Source organism: Aspergillus tubingensis (assembly GCF_013340325.1).
Source record: "Aspergillus tubingensis WU-2223L DNA, scaffold_6, whole genome shotgun sequence".
NCBI lineage: Eukaryota > Fungi > Ascomycota > Eurotiomycetes > Eurotiales > Aspergillaceae > Aspergillus > Aspergillus tubingensis.
Window position 1 is genome coordinate 477,274 of NW_023336280.1, and position 22,821 is coordinate 500,094.

General features: G+C 48.6%; 8 protein-coding genes and 1 non-coding gene across 9 annotated transcripts; 6 read left to right on the forward strand and 3 right to left on the reverse strand.

The window, feature by feature from the left end:
* Nucleotides 1–176: 176 nt before the first annotated feature.
* On the forward strand, nt 177–2,167 carry AtWU_03931 (purple acid phosphatase family protein; the record flags this gene model as incomplete). Its single annotated transcript, XM_035499042.1, has 4 exons — nt 177–532; nt 581–1,276; nt 1,326–1,766; nt 1,816–2,167. The coding sequence occupies 4 exons, from the start codon at nt 177–179 to the stop codon at nt 2,165–2,167; spliced, it is 1,845 nt and encodes a 614-aa protein (XP_035354935.1).
* Nucleotides 2,168–2,935: 768 nt separating this feature from the next.
* AtWU_03932 (similar to An13g01740) lies at nt 2,936–4,259 on the forward strand (the record flags this gene model as incomplete). Its single annotated transcript, XM_035499043.1, has 2 exons — nt 2,936–3,337; nt 3,399–4,259. 2 exons carry the CDS (start codon nt 2,936–2,938, stop codon nt 4,257–4,259), a joined length of 1,263 nt encoding a protein of 420 aa, XP_035354936.1.
* A 392-nt stretch (nt 4,260–4,651) lies between these two features.
* Nucleotides 4,652–5,628, forward strand: AtWU_03933 (methyltransferase domain family protein; the record flags this gene model as incomplete). The annotated part of the gene is made up of 2 exons (XM_035499044.1): nt 4,652–4,822; nt 4,870–5,628. 2 exons carry the CDS (start codon nt 4,652–4,654, stop codon nt 5,626–5,628), a joined length of 930 nt encoding a protein of 309 aa, XP_035354937.1.
* Nucleotides 5,629–10,964: 5,336 nt separating this feature from the next.
* AtWU_03934 (carboxylesterase family protein) lies at nt 10,965–12,753 on the reverse strand (the record flags this gene model as incomplete). Its single annotated transcript, XM_035499045.1, has 5 exons — nt 10,965–11,670; nt 11,723–11,844; nt 11,898–12,184; nt 12,247–12,570; nt 12,627–12,753. 5 exons carry the CDS (start codon nt 12,751–12,753, stop codon nt 10,965–10,967), a joined length of 1,566 nt encoding a protein of 521 aa, XP_035354938.1.
* Nucleotides 12,754–13,262: 509 nt separating this feature from the next.
* Nucleotides 13,263–14,399, forward strand: AtWU_03935 (short-chain dehydrogenase; the record flags this gene model as incomplete). The annotated part of the gene is made up of 4 exons (XM_035499046.1): nt 13,263–13,796; nt 13,855–14,035; nt 14,088–14,210; nt 14,263–14,399. 4 exons carry the CDS (start codon nt 13,263–13,265, stop codon nt 14,397–14,399), a joined length of 975 nt encoding a protein of 324 aa, XP_035354939.1.
* Nucleotides 14,400–15,121: 722 nt separating this feature from the next.
* On the forward strand, nt 15,122–17,569 carry AtWU_03936 (phosphoketolase family protein; the record flags this gene model as incomplete). The annotated part of the gene is made up of 1 exon (XM_035499047.1): nt 15,122–17,569. One exon carries the CDS (start codon nt 15,122–15,124, stop codon nt 17,567–17,569), a length of 2,448 nt encoding a protein of 815 aa, XP_035354940.1.
* A 347-nt stretch (nt 17,570–17,916) lies between these two features.
* Nucleotides 17,917–18,029, forward strand: AtWU_t91. Its single transcript has 2 exons — nt 17,917–17,954; nt 17,986–18,029. It is a non-coding gene; the product is annotated as a tRNA-Leu (tRNA).
* A 471-nt stretch (nt 18,030–18,500) lies between these two features.
* On the reverse strand, nt 18,501–18,983 carry AtWU_03937 (similar to An13g01660; the record flags this gene model as incomplete). The annotated part of the gene is made up of 1 exon (XM_035499048.1): nt 18,501–18,983. The coding sequence occupies one exon, from the start codon at nt 18,981–18,983 to the stop codon at nt 18,501–18,503; it is 483 nt and encodes a 160-aa protein (XP_035354941.1).
* Nucleotides 18,984–21,316: 2,333 nt separating this feature from the next.
* Nucleotides 21,317–22,261, reverse strand: AtWU_03938 (uncharacterized protein; the record flags this gene model as incomplete). Its single annotated transcript, XM_035499049.1, has 1 exon — nt 21,317–22,261. One exon carries the CDS (start codon nt 22,259–22,261, stop codon nt 21,317–21,319), a length of 945 nt encoding a protein of 314 aa, XP_035354942.1.
* Nucleotides 22,262–22,821: the final 560 nt, after the last annotated feature.

Sequence of the window (22,821 nt, forward strand, 5' to 3'; positions counted from 1 at the left end):
AAGCCAATTGTTGCCCGGCCTATCTACACGTGTGATCCCTTGCCTCGCTGCGTTTGCTATCGCGACCTGGAGATAAACATGTCGGTCGCGGGGGATATAAACCGGTCGGGCGGCCCCAGAGTTGTGCCCCGATCAGCCAAGAATCTTCTCTGCTTGTCACCTGAAAGCACACGACCATGAAGGGAACTGCTGCTTCTGCCCTGCTTGTCGCTCTCTCCGCGACGGCCGCCCAGGCCCGTCCGGTGGTCGACGAGCGTTTCCCCTACACTGGACCTGCCGTCCCGATCGGCGACTGGGTCGATCCCACCATCAATGGCAATGGCAAAGGTTTCCCTCGTCTGGTTGAACCCCCGGCCGTCAAGCCGGCCACCGCCAATCCCAGGAACAACGTCAATGTGATTTCCCTGTCCTACATCCCCAAGGGCATGCACATTCACTACCAGACCCCCTTTGGTCTGGGCCAGCTGCCTGCTGTTCGCTGGGGTAAGGACCCTCGCAACTTGAACAGTACTGCGCAGGGCTACTCCCACACGTATGTACACCACTCCTAGTTGGTATTGCCGCGTGCTGATGGATTCAGATACGACCGCACTCCCTCCTGCTCACAAGTCAAGGCAGTCACCCAGTGCAGTCAATTCTTTCACGAGGTTAGCATTGACGGTCTGGAGCCCGACACCACCTACTATTACCAGATTCCCGCCGCCAATGGCACCACCCAATCGGATGTCCTCAGCTTCAAGACTAGCCGTCCTGCAGGTCACCCGGGCTCGTTCAGCGTCGCTGTGTTGAATGATATGGGATACACCAATGCTCATGGCACACACAAGCAGCTGGTCAAGGCTGCCACTGAAGGAACTGCGTTCGCCTGGCACGGAGGTGACCTCAGTTACGCCGATGACTGGTACTCTGGCATCCTAGCTTGCGCCGACGACTGGCCGGTCTGCTACAACGGCACCAGCTCAACTCTTCCCGGTGGTGGACCTCTTCCAGAGGAGTACAAGAAGCCCTTGCCAGCGGGCGAAATCCCCGACCAAGGTGGCCCGCAAGGTGGTGATATGAGCGTGCTGTATGAGTCTAACTGGGATCTCTGGCAACAGTGGCTCAACAACGTCACTCTGAAGATTCCTTACATGGTCTTGCCTGGTAACCACGAAGCCTCGTGCGCCGAGTTTGACGGTCCTCACAACATCCTCACTGCTTACCTGAACGACGACATTGCCAACGGCACTGCTCCCACTGATAACCTAACCTACTACAGCTGCCCGCCTTCCCAGAGGTAGATATTTTCTCCCCTAATCCTAAGGTGTAGTGGCTAATTGTGACAGAAATTTCACCGCTTACCAGCACCGCTTCCGCATGCCCGGTCCCGAGACCCGCGGTGTCGGCAACTTCTGGTACTCTTTCGACTACGGTCTTGCTCACTTCGTCTCCATCGATGGTGAGACCGACTTCGCCAACAGCCCTGAGTGGAACTTTGCCGAGGATGTGACCGGCAACGAGACCCTGCCCAGCGAAAGCGAGACCTTCATCACCGACAGTGGTCCGTTCGGTAACGTCAATGGTAGTGTCCACGAGACCAAGTCCTACGAGCAGTGGCACTGGCTGCAGCAGGACCTGGCCAAGGTTGACCGCAACAAGACCCCATGGGTGATAGTCATGAGCCACCGTCCTATGTACAGTTCTGCCTACTCCTCGTACCAGCTGCACGTGCGCGAGGCGTTCGAGGGTCTGCTCCTCAAGTATGGAGTTGATGCCTACCTTTCTGGGTGAGTGCCAGTGTTGCAAAGGTACCACATTTCCCGCTAACAAACTCAGTCACATCCATTGGTACGAGCGTCTCTATCCTCTGGGAGCCAACGGCACCATCGATACCGCCGCCATCGTCAACAACAACACGTACTATGCCCACAACGGCAAGTCCATCACCCATATCATCAACGGCATGGCCGGCAACATCGAGAGTCACAGCGAATTCAGCGACGGCGAGGGTCTGACCAACATCACCGCCCTGCTGGACAAGGTCCATTACGGCTTCAGCAAGCTGACTATCTTCAACGAGACTGCTCTCAAGTGGGAGTTGATCCGTGGCGATGATGGCACTGTTGGTGACTCGCTGACCCTTCTGAAGCCGTCCCATGTTGCCGGTGGTAAGAAGTTCCACGCTTGAACTGTGATCTTCTTTAAAGCACGGTAACTGCTAATGACAATACTGATTGATGTGGTATGAGATCCAAATGTTTGGAATGTAATTATGGTGGGAAAATGTGTGCATGTATATGACAAAAGTACTTAGTATATAATAGATCGCTTGGGTTAATGCATCGTCGTCAAGTAGATTTTGCTGTCTCTTATAGTTCCTCGTATCACCTCCTTTCTATGAATAAAAGTCACATGTTGGATTGTCGAGCGATGCGATTGCCAGGTATGGGAGGAGCACTGCGTTGCATCAGGTGACACTATCACAGCATCGTAAGTACTGCGTCCGCCATACTTACATCTGTAGATAAGCCAATACTGGTATCACTTGTACCTTTCATGTCTCCTTACTCGATATTACTAGCTTATGCAAATCAATGAACCCCAATAAGCCACTCCTTCCTACTAGTCCTCCGCAGGAGAGTATACTACTATACCTGGCCTCTACAAGACATCGGAATGACCCAGGCGATATTATCTCACTGCTCAATAATCCAAGCAGACTCTATCTCTGCCAGAGATGGAATGGCTCTCGCCGTGCAGAAGCAGGATATTCCCAGAACTAATGCTGTTGAGACGCAATGTTCCTTGACTATCATGATAATATCCAGCATGAATACAGCACTATCTTCAACTATAAAAGGCAGAGGGGATAGACATGGTATATGACCTTTTATTATCACCGGTGTGTCACACAACGGACTGGTTTTTCGACTACAGTCCTTCACCTTGATTCGCAATGGACGATAAACCTACGGCAGCTAGTTGGAATTCCAACGAAATGTCTCCCTCGTCTATCTTTTTTGAGGAAGGTCATCCATCCCATTATCCAATATCAGTTGCATCCGATGCGGGAAATGAAGCGGATACTGAAGCGGGTAACGAAGCGGATAATGAAGCGTCGTCCCTTCTTCATTCACGCATGAGCGATGATGACCCACCTGAGGAATATCGACCACCAGGCCAATACACGATAACATCCTATGAGTATCAAGGGGACGAGTATCACGGGCAAACGGATACATTTATCATAGGATCGGACGCAAGTAACATTCTCAAGGAAGCCGATCCTCCAATCCCCTGTGTGCTGTGGGGTATCATGTTAAGATATATCTTCGAACATGAAATCAATGATAGTAGCGTACGTCTAGTACATGTAACGCGTTATTCTGTACAGAAACTTGTGCTTACCAACGAGGCAGATACCAACTTCAGTAGACCTGGTTGTTGAGGACGAACAGGTGAAAGACGCCATTGAAATCTTGCGCAAGGCTGGGTTCAAAGACGATGACAACTACCCAGGGTGTCCCTACAACGGAGGAGCCTGTCCTGTCAACGAGCTCAAGCCGGTTCACGTTTTCCACTTGTTCGATTCATTCTCTCATACCCGATTGGAGGAGTTAGCAAATGTGACGAAAGGTCCTCAACTGCATCACGATCTAAGACTCCACTGCAAATCCAATGTGTACTGGAAACTTCCCAAGTTCACTGTGCAGACGGAGGCCAACGAGGCGGACGAGAACTTTATGCTATCGTTAGACCGCAGGCTCCGCTGGGAGGGAGTTCACCGACCCAATGTCAAGGACCATCCTCCCACTAAAAACCCCCTGGTTCTGCCCACGCCTGCTCGATTCGCCGAGGCCCTGGTTTACCTGAAGGTGCGAGACGAGCATTTCAAGATAACCGAAATAGACTGGGAGGAGATTTTGAAAGAACATTTCAAGCCAATACTTTACGTAGCTCATTATGGCGCCGTATTCGAGTTGGACGCAAAACGAAAAACCCTCAGCGAGACATGCCGAGAATGGTGGGAATCATGCAGGACTGGGGAATATACCAGCATAACCTCCACGAAACTGCTAGATAAATTGGAGAAAGAGATAAGAGTCGAGATGGGGGTGTCCGGTGAACCAGAGCCCATTCCTCTCGACAGCCATTGGGGACAAGAAAATCCTCCGGATAATAGAACGAGCGTATCACCCCGTGCACCATATTCGACAGATGACGAGGCGGGACCCTTTCGAATGTCCGAGTCCGATAGGGCGGTGGATACAGACGAATAGCTCTAGATACATAGTTATGTGTCCCTAAATCACACATCTTGCTTTTATTGGATCTCTTCGACGAAAATACTGTATGTGAAACACTCGACACTTGTGGTTGACACACTCTGTAGTACGCACCGTACTTAAACTGGAAAGAACTTGTATTTATTTACGTAGACTGGCAACACAATGTCACAGCTCTTTCCCTGTGCCTGGCGTGTGAATTAATATTCATCAGGCAGGAACTATGAAGAGCTGACATTACTACCACATCCTCTACAATATCCTTCTACCACATGTCCCTCTATTTCCTTTACGTCTCTACTACACCTCTCCTAATCGCCATCTTTTGTCACTATCTTTTCATAACATTCATATCTCAATTTCTATACTGTCGTATATGTACCACCATGACAGGACAACAATCCATGTACCAGTTCCTGTTCGAGCGCCCACAAACCCCGATTGTCTCCTACAGATTCGCTTCATCCATCAGCTCTGTTCTCAAAGCCCAGGGTATTCCATGTCTACTATGGGGTGATCTAGCGATGAGGGCTATGGGATATCACAGCATAGCACAAGTACATGCCCTCCTCAACCTTCCCCTCTATCTGCTAACCTCCTTCAGAACCTCGATCTCATACTCGAGGATGAGCACTTGACACGAGCCGCCAACTTTTTCCGCAACTACGAACATGTCCATGAATACCCTTACTTCCTACGCTGCGCCTCAGCCACTGCCACGACCCGTGAATCAGGACGCCCGATGCCTGTCCACCGCTTTCACGTCTACACCCACCCTGAGATTATCATGACGCCATCCCAAGCTTCACAAAGCTCTGGTGCTCGGGGACCAGCAGCAGAACAGGGAGAAATACCGCACATAGACATATGCCTCTACTCCAAGCGGTGGTACTTCCCAGGCAATCCCCCAATCCCGACCGGGATCCCTCGGCCAACAAATCTAAGCTACATGTTGAGTAATGACGGTCGACTACCCCTGACGGGTTATCAGCATGGTCAGCCCAACTTCGGCCGCTTTCCACAAGATATCGCCCCGGTTATAATGGCAAAGCCGGCTCGATATATTGAAACGTTGTTGGTTCTCAGGATCAACTTCGGTACTTGGTCGGAACAAACCAGGTGGTGGAGACTGACTCTTGCTCGGATGACGACCACTGGGTTCGGGAATGGTCCGGATGATGACCCTCAGCCGGTGATGTTTGGGCCGTTGTATGATTCTGAGTGTTTCAGGGAGGAATTTCAGCGTTGGTGGAATTTAATGCGGGCCAGGAATATTGAGGCCGTTTTGGCAGAGGAGGAGAATATGGGGGTTTTGTTGAGGTCGCCCAGCACGCCTGTTGGAGGGCCGTGGGTTCCTCTTTAGTTGTAGGCTACATGCGTTAGTGTTGACTTTTATGGCCTGGTTTTTGGATGTTGACATCGGAGATGCCGTGGTTATGGGACATGTTCGTGGGTGATGTTTATTATTAATGTTTAATGCTTAGGTACTTTGTAGGATAGAGCCACACCGATCTACTGGAATCAGACTGCCTCTTGTTCACAATTTCTTATTGAAATCTCAAACTTCCCACTAAAAGTTTAAGATTATAATCCCTTTGAGCGGTTTAGATCATACAATTCTGGCACTACTGTAAGTGGATCATGCAACCTTAAGCTGTCCCCATCCCTTGTACATATATGTTCCTATCCCCATCATCTAATGCGCAACACTTGGTCAAAGCTACTTATTGATATATAAAGATGCTTCATATATCCCACCCGAACATAGAAGGTGCAACCTCCTAGCCTTCATTTTTCACTCACATTTGCTTCACTTCTCTTTCATATGTTTACCAACCCGCATCACTTGATTGTCTCTGTTAAGCCATATTGAACCGCTATATCCTCCAACAGTGTGAAGAAACGCCTTCTGTCTACCCCAGCCTGGCTATGCTCAAGAACCTCCAACTTCAAGCAAAGCCATCGCCAATCTGAATATTCGTGTAAGGTACTCTGTAACTCACTGAATAGATCAAGATTGAGCCGTAGCTTCCAATAAACTGGAACTGTTCGAGGGATGCCATTTCGGGCTTATGAGTTGCCTTCAAGCATACCTTCTAGCGTAGTAGTGAGATTAAAAAATCTGTCGTCCCCATAAAATAAACAATAGTATATTACAAGTACAACCATCATCATTGTTGTGCCCTTATTTGGCAATTGGTATGTCAGGATATTACAAGAAATACACAAATCAAGCGAGAGCTTCGAGCTCTGTGCCATCTTCTTTGGGCTCATAGCAAGCTTCGAACGGCTTAATACTGAGAGCCTACTTCAATATGTAACATTTTGGTGGCCAGATCCCAACAAAGTTAGGAAATCCTGATTTAAAACCCTCATGCGTCAATACTAATCATTGTGGGCAGGGATGTATATCCTATATGTTGAATGAATGTCTTCATCTCTGGGTTCTGTATAATTCATATTGGATTATGTGGAATATTTTTTTCAATACTGGGCTAGTGAAAGCAAGATGCCGTGATTATGGGACATGTTCGTGGGCGATGTTAGTACTTTTGTTTAATGCTTAGGTAGTTTGTAGGATAGAATATTGAGGCATACCAATATGCTGGGCTCAGAACGCTTTATTTTTGAATCCAACATTCCCAGCAGTGTCAGTGTAGCATGCAACCTTAAGTTATTTCCGCTCCCTGTCCATTCATATCCCTATCCCCACCATCTACTACATATGATCAGAAAGTTCACATTGAAACCACCTAATGACACGCTACGCTACCGTAGCTACCAGATTCACAAACCCATAACATCGCGAGCAAATGCACTTTCTCCTAACCAAGCAATCAGCAGCAATCATGAGACTAGACCAAATCAGTCGAATATATACAGCCCAAGACCAAGAAAGCAAGAATCATAGCTATCCGGAATGTTGATAATGGTTAGATCCTCTTCCAATAATAATCATCATTAACCTTGAGCTAATAGTTCCCGTTCACACCAGAACCATCATTGTGGGTGGTATCAGCTCAATATGAGAGACAGCTACCGCCATACTGGCCAGGCACCCAGGCACCCAGGCTGTCTCCACACCGGCTGGCCTTTGCTCACTCATCTCAGGCCATACCCTCTGCCTACTCTTGAAGGGTAAGGTCTGTTCCCTATAAGGTAAGAGGGTGTTACTAGTAGTGTTCACCCTCTTCTTCTTACTTTGGATGTTTCGGTGCCGGACGAATATTGTATCCGTGAAATGGCAGGCAGGCGGTATGTATGTTTTACAGAAACGCCACCTTCTTTTGGTAGACGATTCTTCACTCCACTTCGTATACTCCTTTCATCCAAAGTCATTCTGACATTGGTGGGCTCTTTCTGATATTATATATACTAGAAAAGCAGCCCGGATGTTGTGCAGTGTTCACCAACTCGCGGACCGGAAACACCAATGGCGAGAAAGGGAATATGTATATCCAAGATGGTTGGACATTTTGCGAATGTAGTACGGTGGGGAGTGGAAGTCCAATCAATGGTGTGTTGATGAGAAGAATCTCCTTCAGCGAGAGGTAGATGCCATCCCGGATTGAATGTACTGGCATAGTTCTTCTCCATTTTGTCAGTTTTGTGGCGGTGTTGAGCCATGAGCATTGGTTAAAGCGCGTAAAAGTAATGATTTGGTTTATATCTAGATGGAACAGCACATAGGGCATACCGGTACAGCCCCCATCCCCTCCCTTTCCCAGCTGATGCGGTGATGTCCGAAGCTAAGCGTCAGAAGGGAGGAGGCACCGTACGTGGTTCCAACGGATGTTTGTTCCGGTGTGATCTGGTTCTATCTTCGAGAAAGGGCCAGCTTGACAGATGGTGGGGATTGCTGTCACTGATCGGACAAGTTGGGATTCTTCAGATATTCTGTGTGTGTAGGTAGGTAGTTAGACAGCATGCAGGTCAATTGACTGTATTTAGTTTCATCTGCATCGGTAAGACATGTCGTTGGTGAAAATGCTGTTTAGTCGTTCGTTCGAGGAAGATGCTGACATCGCTTTCGAGATGTAGATCTATATAATCAGAGATGTGGAGCCAGCACACACCGAACTGATATGGCCGCGTCTTCCTCATTTGCTTCGACACTCTCTGGGATATAGAGCGAAAGTAATAGTTCATTGACAAGTCATCCAGCAACCGCAGCCAGTTAGAGGCTAGACATGATGATATATATAATCATTATCGCCGACAAGGATCGTTGGGATGTAGTCTTTCAAGACACAACGACCAAACAATATATTGTCTATCCTGTTGTAGATCTTGCTGATTCCCCTATATCCCTGACATTCGGAACGAGCACCAAGCCAGAAATAATGGCAGTCTTCTCAGGGATTTCAGCACGCGGGACCGCCCGTTTAATTTGCAAGTGGGTGGGTGGTACAAAGGTGATATCGCAGAAGTTGAAGGTCATTCATTGCTTCTGGATGTAACCCTTCCATTACCGTATATAATTCGCATGGTTCGGGAGTGATGCAAATGACGAATCTACTTTCAAACGACACAGCGGTGTAGAGTCGTTCTCTTAATCCAGTCGCAAACTGTATGGTCTGTATTGTCGTTGGCATGTTTGGCTTCGGATCAGACTTGGCTTCAGGTGTAGGTGAGCCTGTCATTGGGAACCACCATCAATTAGTGCAACACATTGGACTCAGTGTGTATCTATTGCGCCCCTGGACAAGTGGGAATATCCGTGTTCGTGTTTTCAAGCTCCTGTTATGATGGGATGGTGTCTTGCCCGGCTGTTGGTTGAGAAGGGGATGCACATGTCGATCTTCAGTTTGGAGAGGCGCGGAGAGGACAGAGTTACATTACTCTACCACTGTTGTTGTACACTGACATCTGGCGCCAGAGCATTGTTGTTATTTTTTATGTAGATAGGCAGAATGTAGCGATGATGGTGGTCGCAATGACAGACTGCGGCGGGTGGCTTTGTTTCATGGGGCCTAACCAGAAGCAGAATGACATGTTGCGTCGATGTTGATTACAATTGGCTCACGCTGCATTTAGGTCAAGTTGGGCTGGATGCATAGCTCGAATGTGGCCTTTTGAAATGGCCTGTGGGTCAGCTGTTGTATCATCGTCACTGTCCATCTGTGGCGAGAAGGGTATCAACCACATGGTGTTACCATGTGCAGTAATTCGTTGGCAAGGACGCAAGCGAGACATATAGTCAAGCATAGAAGTATAGTCGTCATTGTGCCTCTCAGGGCAGAAGTGAAGTCACCGCATGTCCTTGAGTTTCTCATACATCCTCTTAATCTCCCTCGTAGGTAGCTTTGCTGTAAACGACGATACCCCTTTATATATAATGCTCTAAGGCGTTTGGCGTATAGTTTTGCCTTCTCCAGACCAGACAGCACGACTCACATCGCTAGGAGACTTGCATCAAAAGGAACACCCAGACGAAATAACTGTATCGCTTCGCTTGTGGCTATATGTTGTCAACTTAGCCCCCGATCGGTCATCCATCATTTGATCTCAGGCGCCACCATGGCAGGTGTTTGTAGAGGTATCATTTGTAAGATATTCATCCACGCAGTCACCCCTTTTGAAACAGTCTAGTAACTATCTCTGGCAAGCCCACAATAACTTGGAGGACCAATTGTACGGTACCAATGATCTTGCTATCTTCAGGCTGCAGTAGTTGTCGTTCACGCAGGTAGTGTATGTCCCGGCGGAGTAGCATGAGAACTCGATTGCTGTTGGACTAGTAAACATAGTAACCACTGTCCTTCTGTATATTGCTGGGTTTCAGTGACACCTGATTCTCTGGGTGCCTTTTATATACGGCACCGTCATCATTTTACCACTGCAGAGGATTCTGAGCGCAGCATGATGGACGGGACACGCCTCGATAGACCAAAAATCGTCCACTTCAGCCATTGTAGTCATGGTCTCTGTTTTATACATGCATTATATATTGGGACGTAATATAAACAGTGAAATAGGGGCAGGGTCGAGTAGCCCTGCCCCTAACTATTGCGGTAGAGACGTGAGCGAGAGCTGATTGACTCAAGCCAGATCGAGGGGGTTCCACCTGCCTTATATACTTGTTTTCGACTGTAAAGCCAGCGGGATTTGCCCTCTATAATGACATTGTTAGTCTCGCACTGACTCTGCTCCGGATCTTACCTCCCCAGAAATGACTACTGCTGCAGAGGCAAGCTCATCTATCGGGGGTTACCTCTTGCAGCTACGCAGAAACCCGTAGATTTTGGCATCACTCGGGCATCTTTTGTGCCTCTAACAGATAGGTAGAGATATATTCGTGGAAGGTGGTCGTACTTTACGTCCGGGGAGGTGGATGCCAGTAAGTAGTGTTCGCCTCAAATTTTTTTTCGTTGGGATATGGTGTCCTTAGGCTTCGTGGACTTTCAAAATTTTGATCTTGATAATTCCATGTTACTGGCCTATGAAATGGAAGACCTCTCTGTTCGTCTGATTAATTATACTTCTCAGAGCCATGTACGACAACAGCGTAAGTAGGTGCGGAAGCCCATAGGGATCCAATTCACTGGAGTACGCTTGCTCGAGCTCATAGAGACGGCCTTGCTAGAAATATCAAAAAACGAGGTAGGTGTTTGAAGAAGTTCATGCCTTGTTGATCCACTTGGAGAATTTGGAATAAATCATGCCTTCCGTTCCACACTGACTTTCTTTTTTAAGGGGTTATAGAAGCGCTGTGCCATCCCATCCTGACTGATTCTGAGCGAAATACTGTACATCTTCCCATATGTTAGGAAAGATAACATTATGTGTAAGCGGGTCAAATGGGAACAACGTGAGTTGTTGACTGAACTCTTTTTCATCTGAGATGCCTAGTTGCAGCACCAGTTCCGCGATAGCTGCAATCGACCAAGCTCTTATTGTGGGAGATGCAACATTGCAAGCAGCAAGGTACAGGGTCCAAAGACGAAAGGTGGGCGGAAGCCAGTATAATACTTCAGCATTCTCCAGGAGCCGCCGCAGCTGTGAGATAAGTACATCGCTGGTCGATGCACCAGGAGGAGACTCATGAAATACCGCGTTCATCAGTAATAAGAGGCCAAGTCGACAGACCTCCTGGGCTTGCGTTCTAGGACAATCTTCTCCATATCGCATTGAAAGAAGTGTATACTGGATTGATGTCAGCCAGAAACGGATCCTCGCAACGACGGTTTGGCCGCTGCTCTTTGTAATACTGGAGTACTCCTCGACTAAGGATTGTATATCATGGACCACTGCTTTCAGTGCACTATCTGTGCGCAGCAGGCGATCCAGCTCTTGGAAACCTTGTGCTAAATGGTAGTCGTGAGGGTTTGGGATTGGGGATTGTTTGAACCTATCACTGAAAATGGGCTTTCGTCCACCATCTAAGGATCCACTGATATCGGCCCTAAAGAACCAATTAAGAGACTATCAGAACCACGAGGATCAAAGCATGTTACCTATATATCTTCCCCTGTACCATCGGCTTGTCATTCAATGCGTCCAAACCTCCTCGCATGTCAACTAATGCTTTCAGGATCCTCATGTCAACTTCCCATTGATCATGCTGGCCTGCTGCTTTCTGCAAGAGGATCAGCCAGCACATCAGCTTTGTTTGCACAGAATTCTACCAACCTTTGCAATAGCAATGCTGGCAACAGCAACAATTGTTTCATCCGAAGGCGGATCCACCGAATCTACGAGTCTCTTTCGAATAATGCTCATAGCTCGACTGATATGCCATATAAAAGCCGGGCTTGCTCGAAAGCGTTTCAAGTCCATGGTGAATAATGAACCACATGCCAGTACTACATGAAGCATCGCTGGATCTTGAAACAGCATTGGTGCCCAATAGTCGTCTATTGGATTACAGCCGGCTCTCTTCTCGATTGAGTAGAGTGTCTCTGATGCGCGATTCTTGTCTTCGAGAGTTTTTGTTAGCTAGGCGTGCACAGAAAAATGAATTACCATCTTCCTCACTCACAAAACGCAAAGAGATCAAACATGTATGGCTCCATGGTAATAGGCAGCGTGTCAAATGGATCTGTCTGATTCTTCTGCGGATATGCATGTGGAATGTGGCTGTGGGTCAGGCGAGACAGCTCGGGGCTAGTATCGCCAGGAGTAATCTCGACTCTCCCCTGATCCTGACGACTACCGTTAATCATTGTGTGGCTTCTGATGGTGGTGCGGGCTTCTTCATCCATTTCCATTGGGGCCAACGTGGGCCCAAGGTTGATGAACTTGAAGTGGGAAGCGGCGGCGGGGCGACGCCGGGACCCCTCAAGGTGTTGCTTCATCTTTGTCGCTAAATTTGGTCAGACCATGCTGATATTCTATCTCTAGATGGGTTTGTGGACTAACATCCTGCGGGACGCCCTCTCCTCTTTGGTGGAGATATCTTAAGTGGACCATTGGTATACTGAAACACCACCGATTCGGATGGTAATGGCCCCGTTGAGAATACCACCTCACTCGGAATGTTATCCATCGAGAATAGAAGTAAGGTACTAGACGGTCCTGGATGCGGTATACACGAAGGAAATGCGATGAAGTGAAGTCAAGGGTCATATGGGACAGTAATCCTGTTGAAAGCGACCGGGCTTAGCGTGGCTCCGTTATCTCCGTCATCGCCCGTCTCAGGCACTAACCCGATCGGGTTGTCAGTCTCAGATTAATTCAGCCCAAATAGGAAATCTACTAATGGAGCCAACATAAGGAGCAAAATGGGTCGAATTGATGACCAGAATATATACGAATTGGGCTCAATTATACGTGAAGTCCTTGACTATCTCGGAAATAAGTTTAAGAAGGCTGCACGCATCTTTCAATCAGGGCCCTATATATGCTATGATCGTTTCCCACATACAGGACTTCTGTTCTATCTTCCTCATCTTCATCTTCATCTTGATCTTCATCTCACCTTCACCAATTTTCAAATATCCTTCGAAAGCGTTATATCACTTGAGTATCAAATCTCGCAGACCGCTTCTCATCATCATGTCTTCTTATTCCTCTCAAACTTCGGCAGAACAGGTAGCACAGGATTGCCAGAATGCCATTGCCAACAAGACTGTGCTCGTGACTGGCGTTAGCCCAGGTGGTCTTGGTGCCGAGTTTGCAAAGGTCATTGCCATTCACGGTCCTTCCCTCCTTATTCTTGCTAGCCGCGATATTGCCAAAGCTCAGCAGACAGCCCAGGAGATTGCAGACATTGCGCCAGGAGTACCCACCCGTCTCCTTGAACTAGATCTGCGCTCTCAAGCCCAAGTCCGAATCGCCGCTAAGGAAGTTCTGACATACAAGGAGGATATAGATGTCTTGGTCAACAACGCTGGTGTCATGGCATCACCGTTCTCGCTAACGGATGATGGGATCGAGAGTCAATTTGCCACCAATCACGTCGGGCATTTTCTGTTCACCAATCTAATCATGGAAAAGCTAGTGATCCCTGGAAAGTCTTGCCGGATTGTGAACGTGTCTAGCAATGGCCACCTGTTGAGCCCAGTCAGATTTCATGATTGGAACTTCGACGTGAGTATCTATGTTATGGTACCCAATTCTGGTTCAAGGAGCTGATGGCTAGTATTAGGAAGGTAGAAACTATGACCCCTGGCTGGCCTACGGCCAAAGCAAGTCAGCCAATATGCTCTTCTCTGTCTCTCTGGCGCAGAAGCTGGGGAGTAAAGGTCTTGTTTCCGTCAGCTTACACCCTGGAACAATCAACACTAATCTGGCTCGAGGAGACTGGAATGAGATGTTTGAATCACTCGGTAAGGTCCCTTATGTATTCTTTTGTGCGAGGGCCTGCTGACATTATTCAAGCGAAATGGTTCACAGTGCTCGGGTACTTCCGGGGTGGGCAAAGAGAGATAACCTGGAAGTCTATGTCGCAAGGTGTGGCGACGCATGTATTTGCCGCATTTCATCCATCTATCTCCGCCAGTGGCAAGTATTCTCTATGTGCCGGTCATTCCTTTAAGCTAATCAAGTGTGGCAGAGAATAATGGTAGTTTTGTTCAGGACTGTGCAGTGGTCAAGCCGGAGGAGGTCCGCAGCTGGGCCCGGGATCTGATCGAGGCAGAACGACTGTGGAAGCTGACTGAAGATATTGTTGGCGAAGCTTTTGAGTATTGAGAATGGTGAAAGTGGTACATGGCGAGGTAGCGGAGAAGAAGTATTGGGCTAACCATGTACTTTCTCTGATGTTGATACGACTTTGGTAATTTGGCTGTGCTGTTCCTTTATAGCATCAACTTTTGTTCATTGCTTGAGAAACCCCGGCTTGTAGATACTTCGTGAGTTGTAATCCATGTTGCTATCATAGCATTCACCGTCAGTTGACGTCCGACTTGGCCTGCCCAAAGATAATAATGTAAGCGTGCTTTATGAGCTACTAAAGAACACGAGTGAAAGGAGGACTGGCTTGTCGCATCCAAAGTCCTTCCAACCTGTACTTCAGCACCTACCGCCAAACTCCGGGATAAGAAGCTGAACATCAGCCCATAACATAAGGTGTCGGCCCACACCAAGGGCCCGGGGAGAAATGTCAGCCCCGGAACAGGACTAGCGTACCACAACTCCGGTAGAGACCATCCGAACCAATTAACATACATCATCTCATCCAGTGACGCAGCAGGCGCGGAGGGTGACGGAAGCCAGCGTCATGGACTGGCTACTACATGGCCTTTACCAGGATGCTATCCGGGAATTACGAGCATAGAGACCATTGGGATGTCAGCCCACATCAACACTGGCCAGTTCCAGCCACCCACATATCCGGCTTAAATAGGAGCTGACCGGCATCACAGATCTCATCTCAACTAAGGGTACTTTACCAAGCGTAAAACTAATACAACATGCCATCGGATTCAAACGATCAGAGCATCTCCGCTTATGGAGCTGCTCGCTCCACGGTCAAGGGCCAGAACCTTGACCCTGAGGAAGTCCGGAAGATGGACGCCTACTTTCGCGCCAGCATGTACCTATGCTTGGGTATGCTCTACCTGCGCGACAATGTGCTCCTCAAACAGCCATTGAAGGTGGAGCATCTAAAGGCACGCCTACTCGGTCACTGGGGCTCAGACGCAGGACAATCATTTACCTGGATTCACATGAACCGGCTGATCAAGAAGTATGATCTGGACGTTCTCTTCATCTCAGGCCCGGGTCACGGTGCCCCTGGTATTCTCTCACAATCATATCTGGAGGGAGTGTACTCTGAAGTCTACCCGGACAAGTCAGAAGACGAGCGAGGAATGCAAAGGTTCTTCAAGCAATTCTCTTTCCCCGGGGGTATCGGCAGCCACGCTACCCCAGAAACCCCCGGTAGTCTTCACGAAGGTGGCGAGCTGGGGTATTCCATTTCGCATGCCTTTGGCACCGTATTCGATCATCCCAATCTCATCACCCTGACCATGGTGGGTGATGGCGAGGCCGAGACCGGGCCACTCGCTACAAGCTGGCACAGCACCAAGTACCTCAATCCCTGCACCGACGGAGCCGTTTTGCCCGTGCTCCATCTCAACGGGTACAAGATCAACAATCCGACACTCCTCGCACGTATCTCCCATGATGAGCTTTCTGCTCTCATGAAGGGTTACGGCTGGACCCCCTACTTTGTGGAAGGTAGCGATCGCGAAACCATGCATCAAGCTATGGCAGCTACGCTCGAGCATTGTGTTCTTGAAATCAGAAAATTTCAGAAGAAAGCCCGCGAGTCCAAGGAGCCCTTCCGCCCACACTGGCCCATGATCATTCTGCGCAGCCCAAAGGGTTGGTCCGCCCCGCGCGAAGTTGATGGCAAACTTCTCGAGGGCTTCTGGCGTGCCCACCAAATTCCCATCACCGACGTCCTCACCAATCCTTCGCATCTCCAGCTTCTCGAATCGTGGATGAAGAGCTACAAGCCCGAGGAGCTCTTCACTCGAGAAGGTCGTCTGATCTCTGAACTCAAGGCCCTCGCTCCAACCGGTAACTATCGTATGAGCGCCAATCCGGTGGGTAACGGTGGGCTCCTACGGCGACCGTTGGACCTCCCCGACTTCCGCAAGTACGCACTCACATCCATCGATCCGGGAGCCACCATCCGCGGCAGCATGGTCAACATGTCACACTACCTCCGTGATGTGGTCGCCTTCAATCAAACCAATTTCCGTGTCTTCGGGCCGGACGAAACTGAATCGAACAAACTCTCTGAGATCTACAAAGCTGGAAAGAAGGTCTGGTTGGCCGAATACTTCCCTGAAGATTCCAACGGTGGAAACCTCTCCATGGCCGGTCGAGTAATGGAAATGCTCAGTGAACACACCTGTGAAGGTTGGCTAGAAGGATACGTCCTCTCAGGCCGTCATGGGCTCCTTAACAGCTACGAGCCCTTCATCCACATCATCGACTCAATGGTGAACCAACACTGCAAATGGATCGAAAAATGTCTGGAAGTTGAATGGCGCGCCAAAGTCGCCTCGCTGAACATCCTCCTCACCGCGACCGTCTGGCGCCAAGACCACAACGGCTTCACGCACCAAGACCCAGGCTTCCTGGACGTCGTGGCCAACAAGTCTCCCGAAGTCGTACGCATCTATCTGCCGCCGGACGGGAACTCCCTCCTCTCCGTAATGGACCACTGCTTCCGCAGCGCCAACTACGTCAACGTCATTGTCGCCGACAAACAAGACCACATCCAATTCATGGACATGGACGCCGCAATCGCCCACTGCACCAAGGGCGTCGGGATCTGGGACTGGGCCAGTAACGACCAAGGTGCGGAACCAGACGTCGTGATGGCCGCATGCGGCGACGTTCCCACCCACGAGGCACTAGCCGCCACGGCGCTGCTGCGCGAGCACCTCCCCCAGCTGAAAGTGCGCTTCGTCAACGTGGTCGATCTGTTCAAACTTATGTCCAAGATCCATCACCCGCACGGAATGTCCGATCGGGAATGGAAGGCTATTTTCACAGCCGATAGGCCGATCGTGTTTAACTTCCATTCGTACCCGTGGCTTATCCATCGGTTGACGTACAAGAGACCCGGTCAGGAGAACATCCATGTCAGGGGATACAAGGAGAAGGGGAATATTGATACGCCGTTTGAGCTGGCGGTGAGGAATCAGACCGATCGGTATAGTTTGGCTGTCGATGCGATCGATCATGCCCGCGGACTGGGCAATACGGCGTCCGGGGTGAGGGAGAAATTCCTGAATATGCAGTTGCTGGCGAAGCAGAAAGCATACGATGATGGCATTGATCCGGATTATATTCGGAATTGGACCTGGCAGTATCCGCGGAAGAAGGGCGAGGGCGTCTGAACTGTTTGGGTTGCAGTTGCGGGGAGTATCTATTAATAGTCATAATCAGATAGTAATGAAGTGGGCTTGAGGTATAAATTCATGCAATGGCGGAAAATATATAGAATGGGAAAGCTCCCACACACATATATCTTTCGCGGGATTCTAGACTTCCTCACTCAAAATCTTTACTATTTTATAAAAGCGATTTACCTAAATTCCAGAGTGGTGTTACCTCAGTAGTGTCCTCCAAAGGTTGCAAGCTCAGCGTAAAGCGAAATATCGTAGAAGATGGAGACCGACTCATTTCCCAAAGCTTGTCTACGGCATTGATATTGCTAAGATATTAAGCAACCTATAACAAAACGGGCAAGATGGCCGAGCGGTCTAAGGCGCTAGGGTCAGGTGTATCTGATCTTCCATGTTCTTCGGAGCATTCCTAGTCTCGAAAGGGGCGTGGGTTCGAATCCCACTCTTGTCATAACCTTTTGCTTTTTTCAATATCTGCTCCTGTGTAGGACGCATATTGTGTCCATTCAGATATTTTGAAGCTCGCTACAATAATTGAAGAGCTTTAGAATTCCATTTTTTTTTTACAGTTATTGTGAATAAAACATGTCGAAGAGAAATATGAGGAAGTATAAGATGTATTATATTAGAGCAACGATTATTACATTATTATACTATCTCAGTTGCCTCTGCATTCGCACGACAGTATGGGGAAAACGGATGACTCCGGCAAAAACCCATACCAAGGCATCTTGTGCGATGAAGTCAACTAATTAACACCCCTTAAACATGAATGATTAAGATGGCATGAGCATGAGTCCCACCATATTTTTAGTTGGCGCATGAAACAAAGCCCGCAATTTCAAAGAACAATAATTGGTCCACGGCCCTTTTTGAATCTGCAGCTGAGGCGAACCGAGTAATAGTAAATCAAGTCCCAATATCACTCCTTAAAGTAAAGACACATGCTGTCCACAACGGCATCAGCGCCGTGTATGTCGTCTCCGCCTGTAGCCCCGGCCCATTCGCCATTCGCACCAAGATCATCCCCATCCAATACAAAATCATGACCCTCATGACCACCAACATTGTAAGCATCCTTTTGTCGAGTTGTTGAGAATCTGATTCCGTTGACGTAGCCTTCACCGTTACCAGCATTGACAACCATCTCTGTTATTGTTTCATCATCTGCAAAATCATAGGGATATGGACCGTAAAGTGGGACGGCGTTATCCCTTCCGCCGATTCTACCGGTCGAATAACCGTCTTGGAATTCTAGATTGAACGCTCCAATAACATCGTAGCCGTTGTAGTCTGCGGTCCATAAATCAACATGCTTGACTTTCTGTTCGCCATCTCTGGCATCGTAGGCACTGCCGCCCGCCCCACCAAAGGGACCATCTTTATGCAAGCCTAAGGTAGACATGGTGTTTAATGTCGATGCTGGGCACCACAAGAAGATTTCGAGGTTGATTGGTTTGTAATGAGATATAATAACGTAGAGACTTGATCAATATGAGATCTAAAAAGACGAAGAAGTGCAATCCACAGGAGAACTTGCCCCCCTATATATATGTCTCGGTGGGGTTGATTTTGAGCAGGCCCTACTACAGAAGTTGGAGGCAATGTAAGAAGTGTAGGTATCATCTTGCGTCAAGACTCTCCAACAATAACTTTGTCTTGTGGTAGGCCTAATGCCCATCTGCGTAAGAATACCCCCAGCCCAACTCAGATGGAGCTCGATGCGTCTTGAATCGTATAGGGGACGCGTCTAGAACCTGCATTACGTGCTTAGACGGTGAGAGAGCGAAAGTATCAACCCATCATCACTCTTTGAATGACGTTCTTCATTTTGTAGACATGAGCCAGATAATGAAGCGAAAGCCCGCATTAGGCTGTCAATGACCTTGTGGTTATACACAGACATAGCCCTTCACCTCCGAGTACCCGAGATAGGAAGTCAAACCACCTCTATGCAGAGCCATTAGAGCCATAACTTCCTAGCGGAGATGTTACACAAAGATTTCATTTGGCTGGACTTGGGCTGGTTCAAGCAATGTCAGAATTGTCCGCGGGATATGTGTTGAAGATATAGCATGCTTGCGGAAGCACTTCCGCAATCGTGCAATCCAGATACAGTAGAAACTTGGAAAGAGCTTGCACCGTGAGCCCATCCTGGACTGGACAGGCGACACGAGTTGGAGATGAAGTATCAATTATTCAGATGTTACTAAGACATCATCTCCTATAGTGCTTACGCCATGCATCAGGCTCTGGGTCTGCGTTTTTATTCGCAGAGGCCTTGATTCATTTGTGTTTCATTCCATAGCTATTTGTCTGGAGGCATTGGAGACTCGGAGACAAAGAAATGTGGCTTGTAATAAAACCCTACGTAGGCCGTCATAGTCCAGTTGACAGAGCAAAATATGGTTGAGAGGCCTGTTATTGGGTCATTTATGCATTTACCCCACGGGCCGCATCCGGCCAACGTGCTAGCTACCAGGAGTCGTCAACCCTGCCATTTAGTTACATATGCACTATTGTGCAAATGGCGTAATTTGTTAGAGCATTGTAAGGCTAGAATAGGAGCTGATTGTTTGGGAAAGTCATAGCACCAAATATATCGAAATTTCATGCAGTAGGTCAACTTGGCATAAATCTGCTAGTATAGGTGGCATATTAGACACCTGTCTATGAAAGCCTTGAATGAGCCCAAGAGACAATGGACCCACCCATCGTAATTGCGGGGTATCTGCAAAACTTAGAATAAGTCTAACAATGACCTCCAATACCTATTCCACCTACCCCAATAATCCCCATCTGGGCATACTTGTACAGCAGGCTGTAGTGCTTCACCGTAACGTTTGAATTTGGACCTGGCTACACATGGCTTTAGAGGCACAATTAGAGATTCTCGAGCAAATAGCAAGGAACAAGATGCGAGGTGCGAAGGCATGTTATCATCCATGATTGGAAGATAGAGTACTAGATTTGAAACCCTGACTAAACGCTATGCATGAATCACCGTCTTAAGAAAAGATGACTACCATGTGAACGATGTTGCAGTAGTGGAAAACGTGACGAAGCAAGGACAGCCCCCAATATGCTGGGAGGCTGCAACCTTTCCTCATAAACATTATCAGGCACCAAGGCTGCATCCATGACTAATGGCTTGGGGAAATAGTGCCGTGTTTGGGGAAAAGGTTGAGACACCCACACCTGCTATCCAGATAGACAAAGGTGTAAATACTTGAGCTGTCCTGTGACTACTACACCAAAGCGCTCAAAAGGGATCATCATTCACAGGTTTTGAGGTAGAATTTCTTCTTTCTTATTCTATGGTGTTCTATGGTAAGTATCTACTCCAAAATAATGGGCCTCTGGAGGGGGTGACTTCATTTCGTCCAAATATGTTTGTGCCGTATATGCGTTCCATCACTCCGCTGACCCTTCGCAAGCCTAGAAGGAGGCATCTCGCGTACCATTGTGGTGATTCATTCACCTCAACGTTATAAGAAGTTGGGTCCCGTATAAGTCCGTGGTTGGGGTTGGACCGCCGCGTCAAGCGACTGTGTATATATTGAAGCAATTCTCGGGCATTGCCAGTGCTGCGATGGTTGATGCCGTGAGTCCATCCTTCATAAACCATCTCATGTGACTAGTTCCAGTCAACAAATCGGCTTGTGGACTTCCGAGGGGTGTTTTCGAACTGGTCCCAGCGAGTCAGCGACTTGATCAACACATCGAGCTGGGACCTTCCTAACAATAACCGACGCTGTCATGTGTCTGTCCAGACCATCGCCTGACCAACGGTCCCGAGTTTACCTGTCGGACGACTGTGACACCTCCATTATTACTGCCCGAATCGTCAAACCCAGATGCCGTGATATTGAATCCGCGAGAGCCTGGGGATAATGGATCCGGATCGGAACTGGCTCCTTGCGCAATCTGGACCAGCCGGCCCAGGATAGCATATTCCAACTTCAGCTTGACGCTATAGGCGACAGGTTTAAACATAACCTGCAGCGCATAATATCCGGCGTACTCAATGGCGACGACTGCCACGTCCAGAATGAGGATGAGTACATTGATCACAAGCAATTGAGTGAGGATAATGAACCGTGGCCTCTCGGGACGAAGGCGCAGCATCTTGATGGTTTCCCACACATATATACCGGATAAGATAAACTCTTGGACGCAAAAGATGACAAGCTGAATCCGCTCCATGATGTCGTAACCCCTGGCGAAGTGGGGAGTACCTGATAGTGATCCATACAGCAGGACTGTTGTTGGGATTTGGAGGACGATGCAGTCGACGATAATCATGTACAAGAGGCCCTGCAGCAACTTCTGCGAATGTACGAGGAGGTGCAATCGCGACCAAAGGACGAGGGAGTGACCAGTAACTATGCTAATCCAGGTAGGGACAATCAAAGACACAGGCACATAAGGAGAAATGGACGAGAAGATAAAGAGCAGGTATCCCACGCAGTGGGGGATGAGGCTCGCCGAGGTGACGAGTAAACTCCAGAAATAACACCCATGATATCGGTTGAAAGTTGTGAAACAAAGCACCACAAGCTCTATCGAATTGTAGAAGGTGATGGCCGCAAAGGCGGAGATGACATATTTTTGGATCGGGTCTTTAGAGGTGAGCGATGAGAAATCGCCGCCATCTGCGTCGATACCGACGTCCTGCGACATCCTAGTCCCGATGTCGGTCGCATCGGCCAAAGAATCTCATACCGAACGTGGTGCTGGTGTCAAAAGCGACCATATAAGGCCTACAAAGGAATGAAAGGAGAAGAGGTGCCAACGGAAGTTCTAAATCTGGCCGAGTGGCTGCAACTGTGCCGAGACCTCCATTCCTGCCAGACTTTTCTGCGCAGTACCGAGGCCAAAGCGTCATCCAGAGAAGACGGGAGAGAAGAGTTGGACAGGCGTGAAGGGTTTATTCTGAGAGAGGTGCCTCCGAGGGCTGCGAGTGGAAGCTTGGTTCATGCGGGTTGCGGAAACCTTAATGGCCGCCTCTGACGTGCACGACCCTTCTAGGCTTGCCAGTCAGTTTCGCACGGATACCTGATCAGAAATGACTACGAAGTTAATTATAAGGGCACGCCCGCGGCTCTACGATGCTGTGGATCCTATAGCAGCAGTCTGGACGCTCCGGTCGTCCTACAATCCAGTCTTGGCCCATTTGTCCATGGTGCTTTATGGAACCATCGACCAGTTTAGACGCCTCGGCAGATGAGTCTTAATAATAT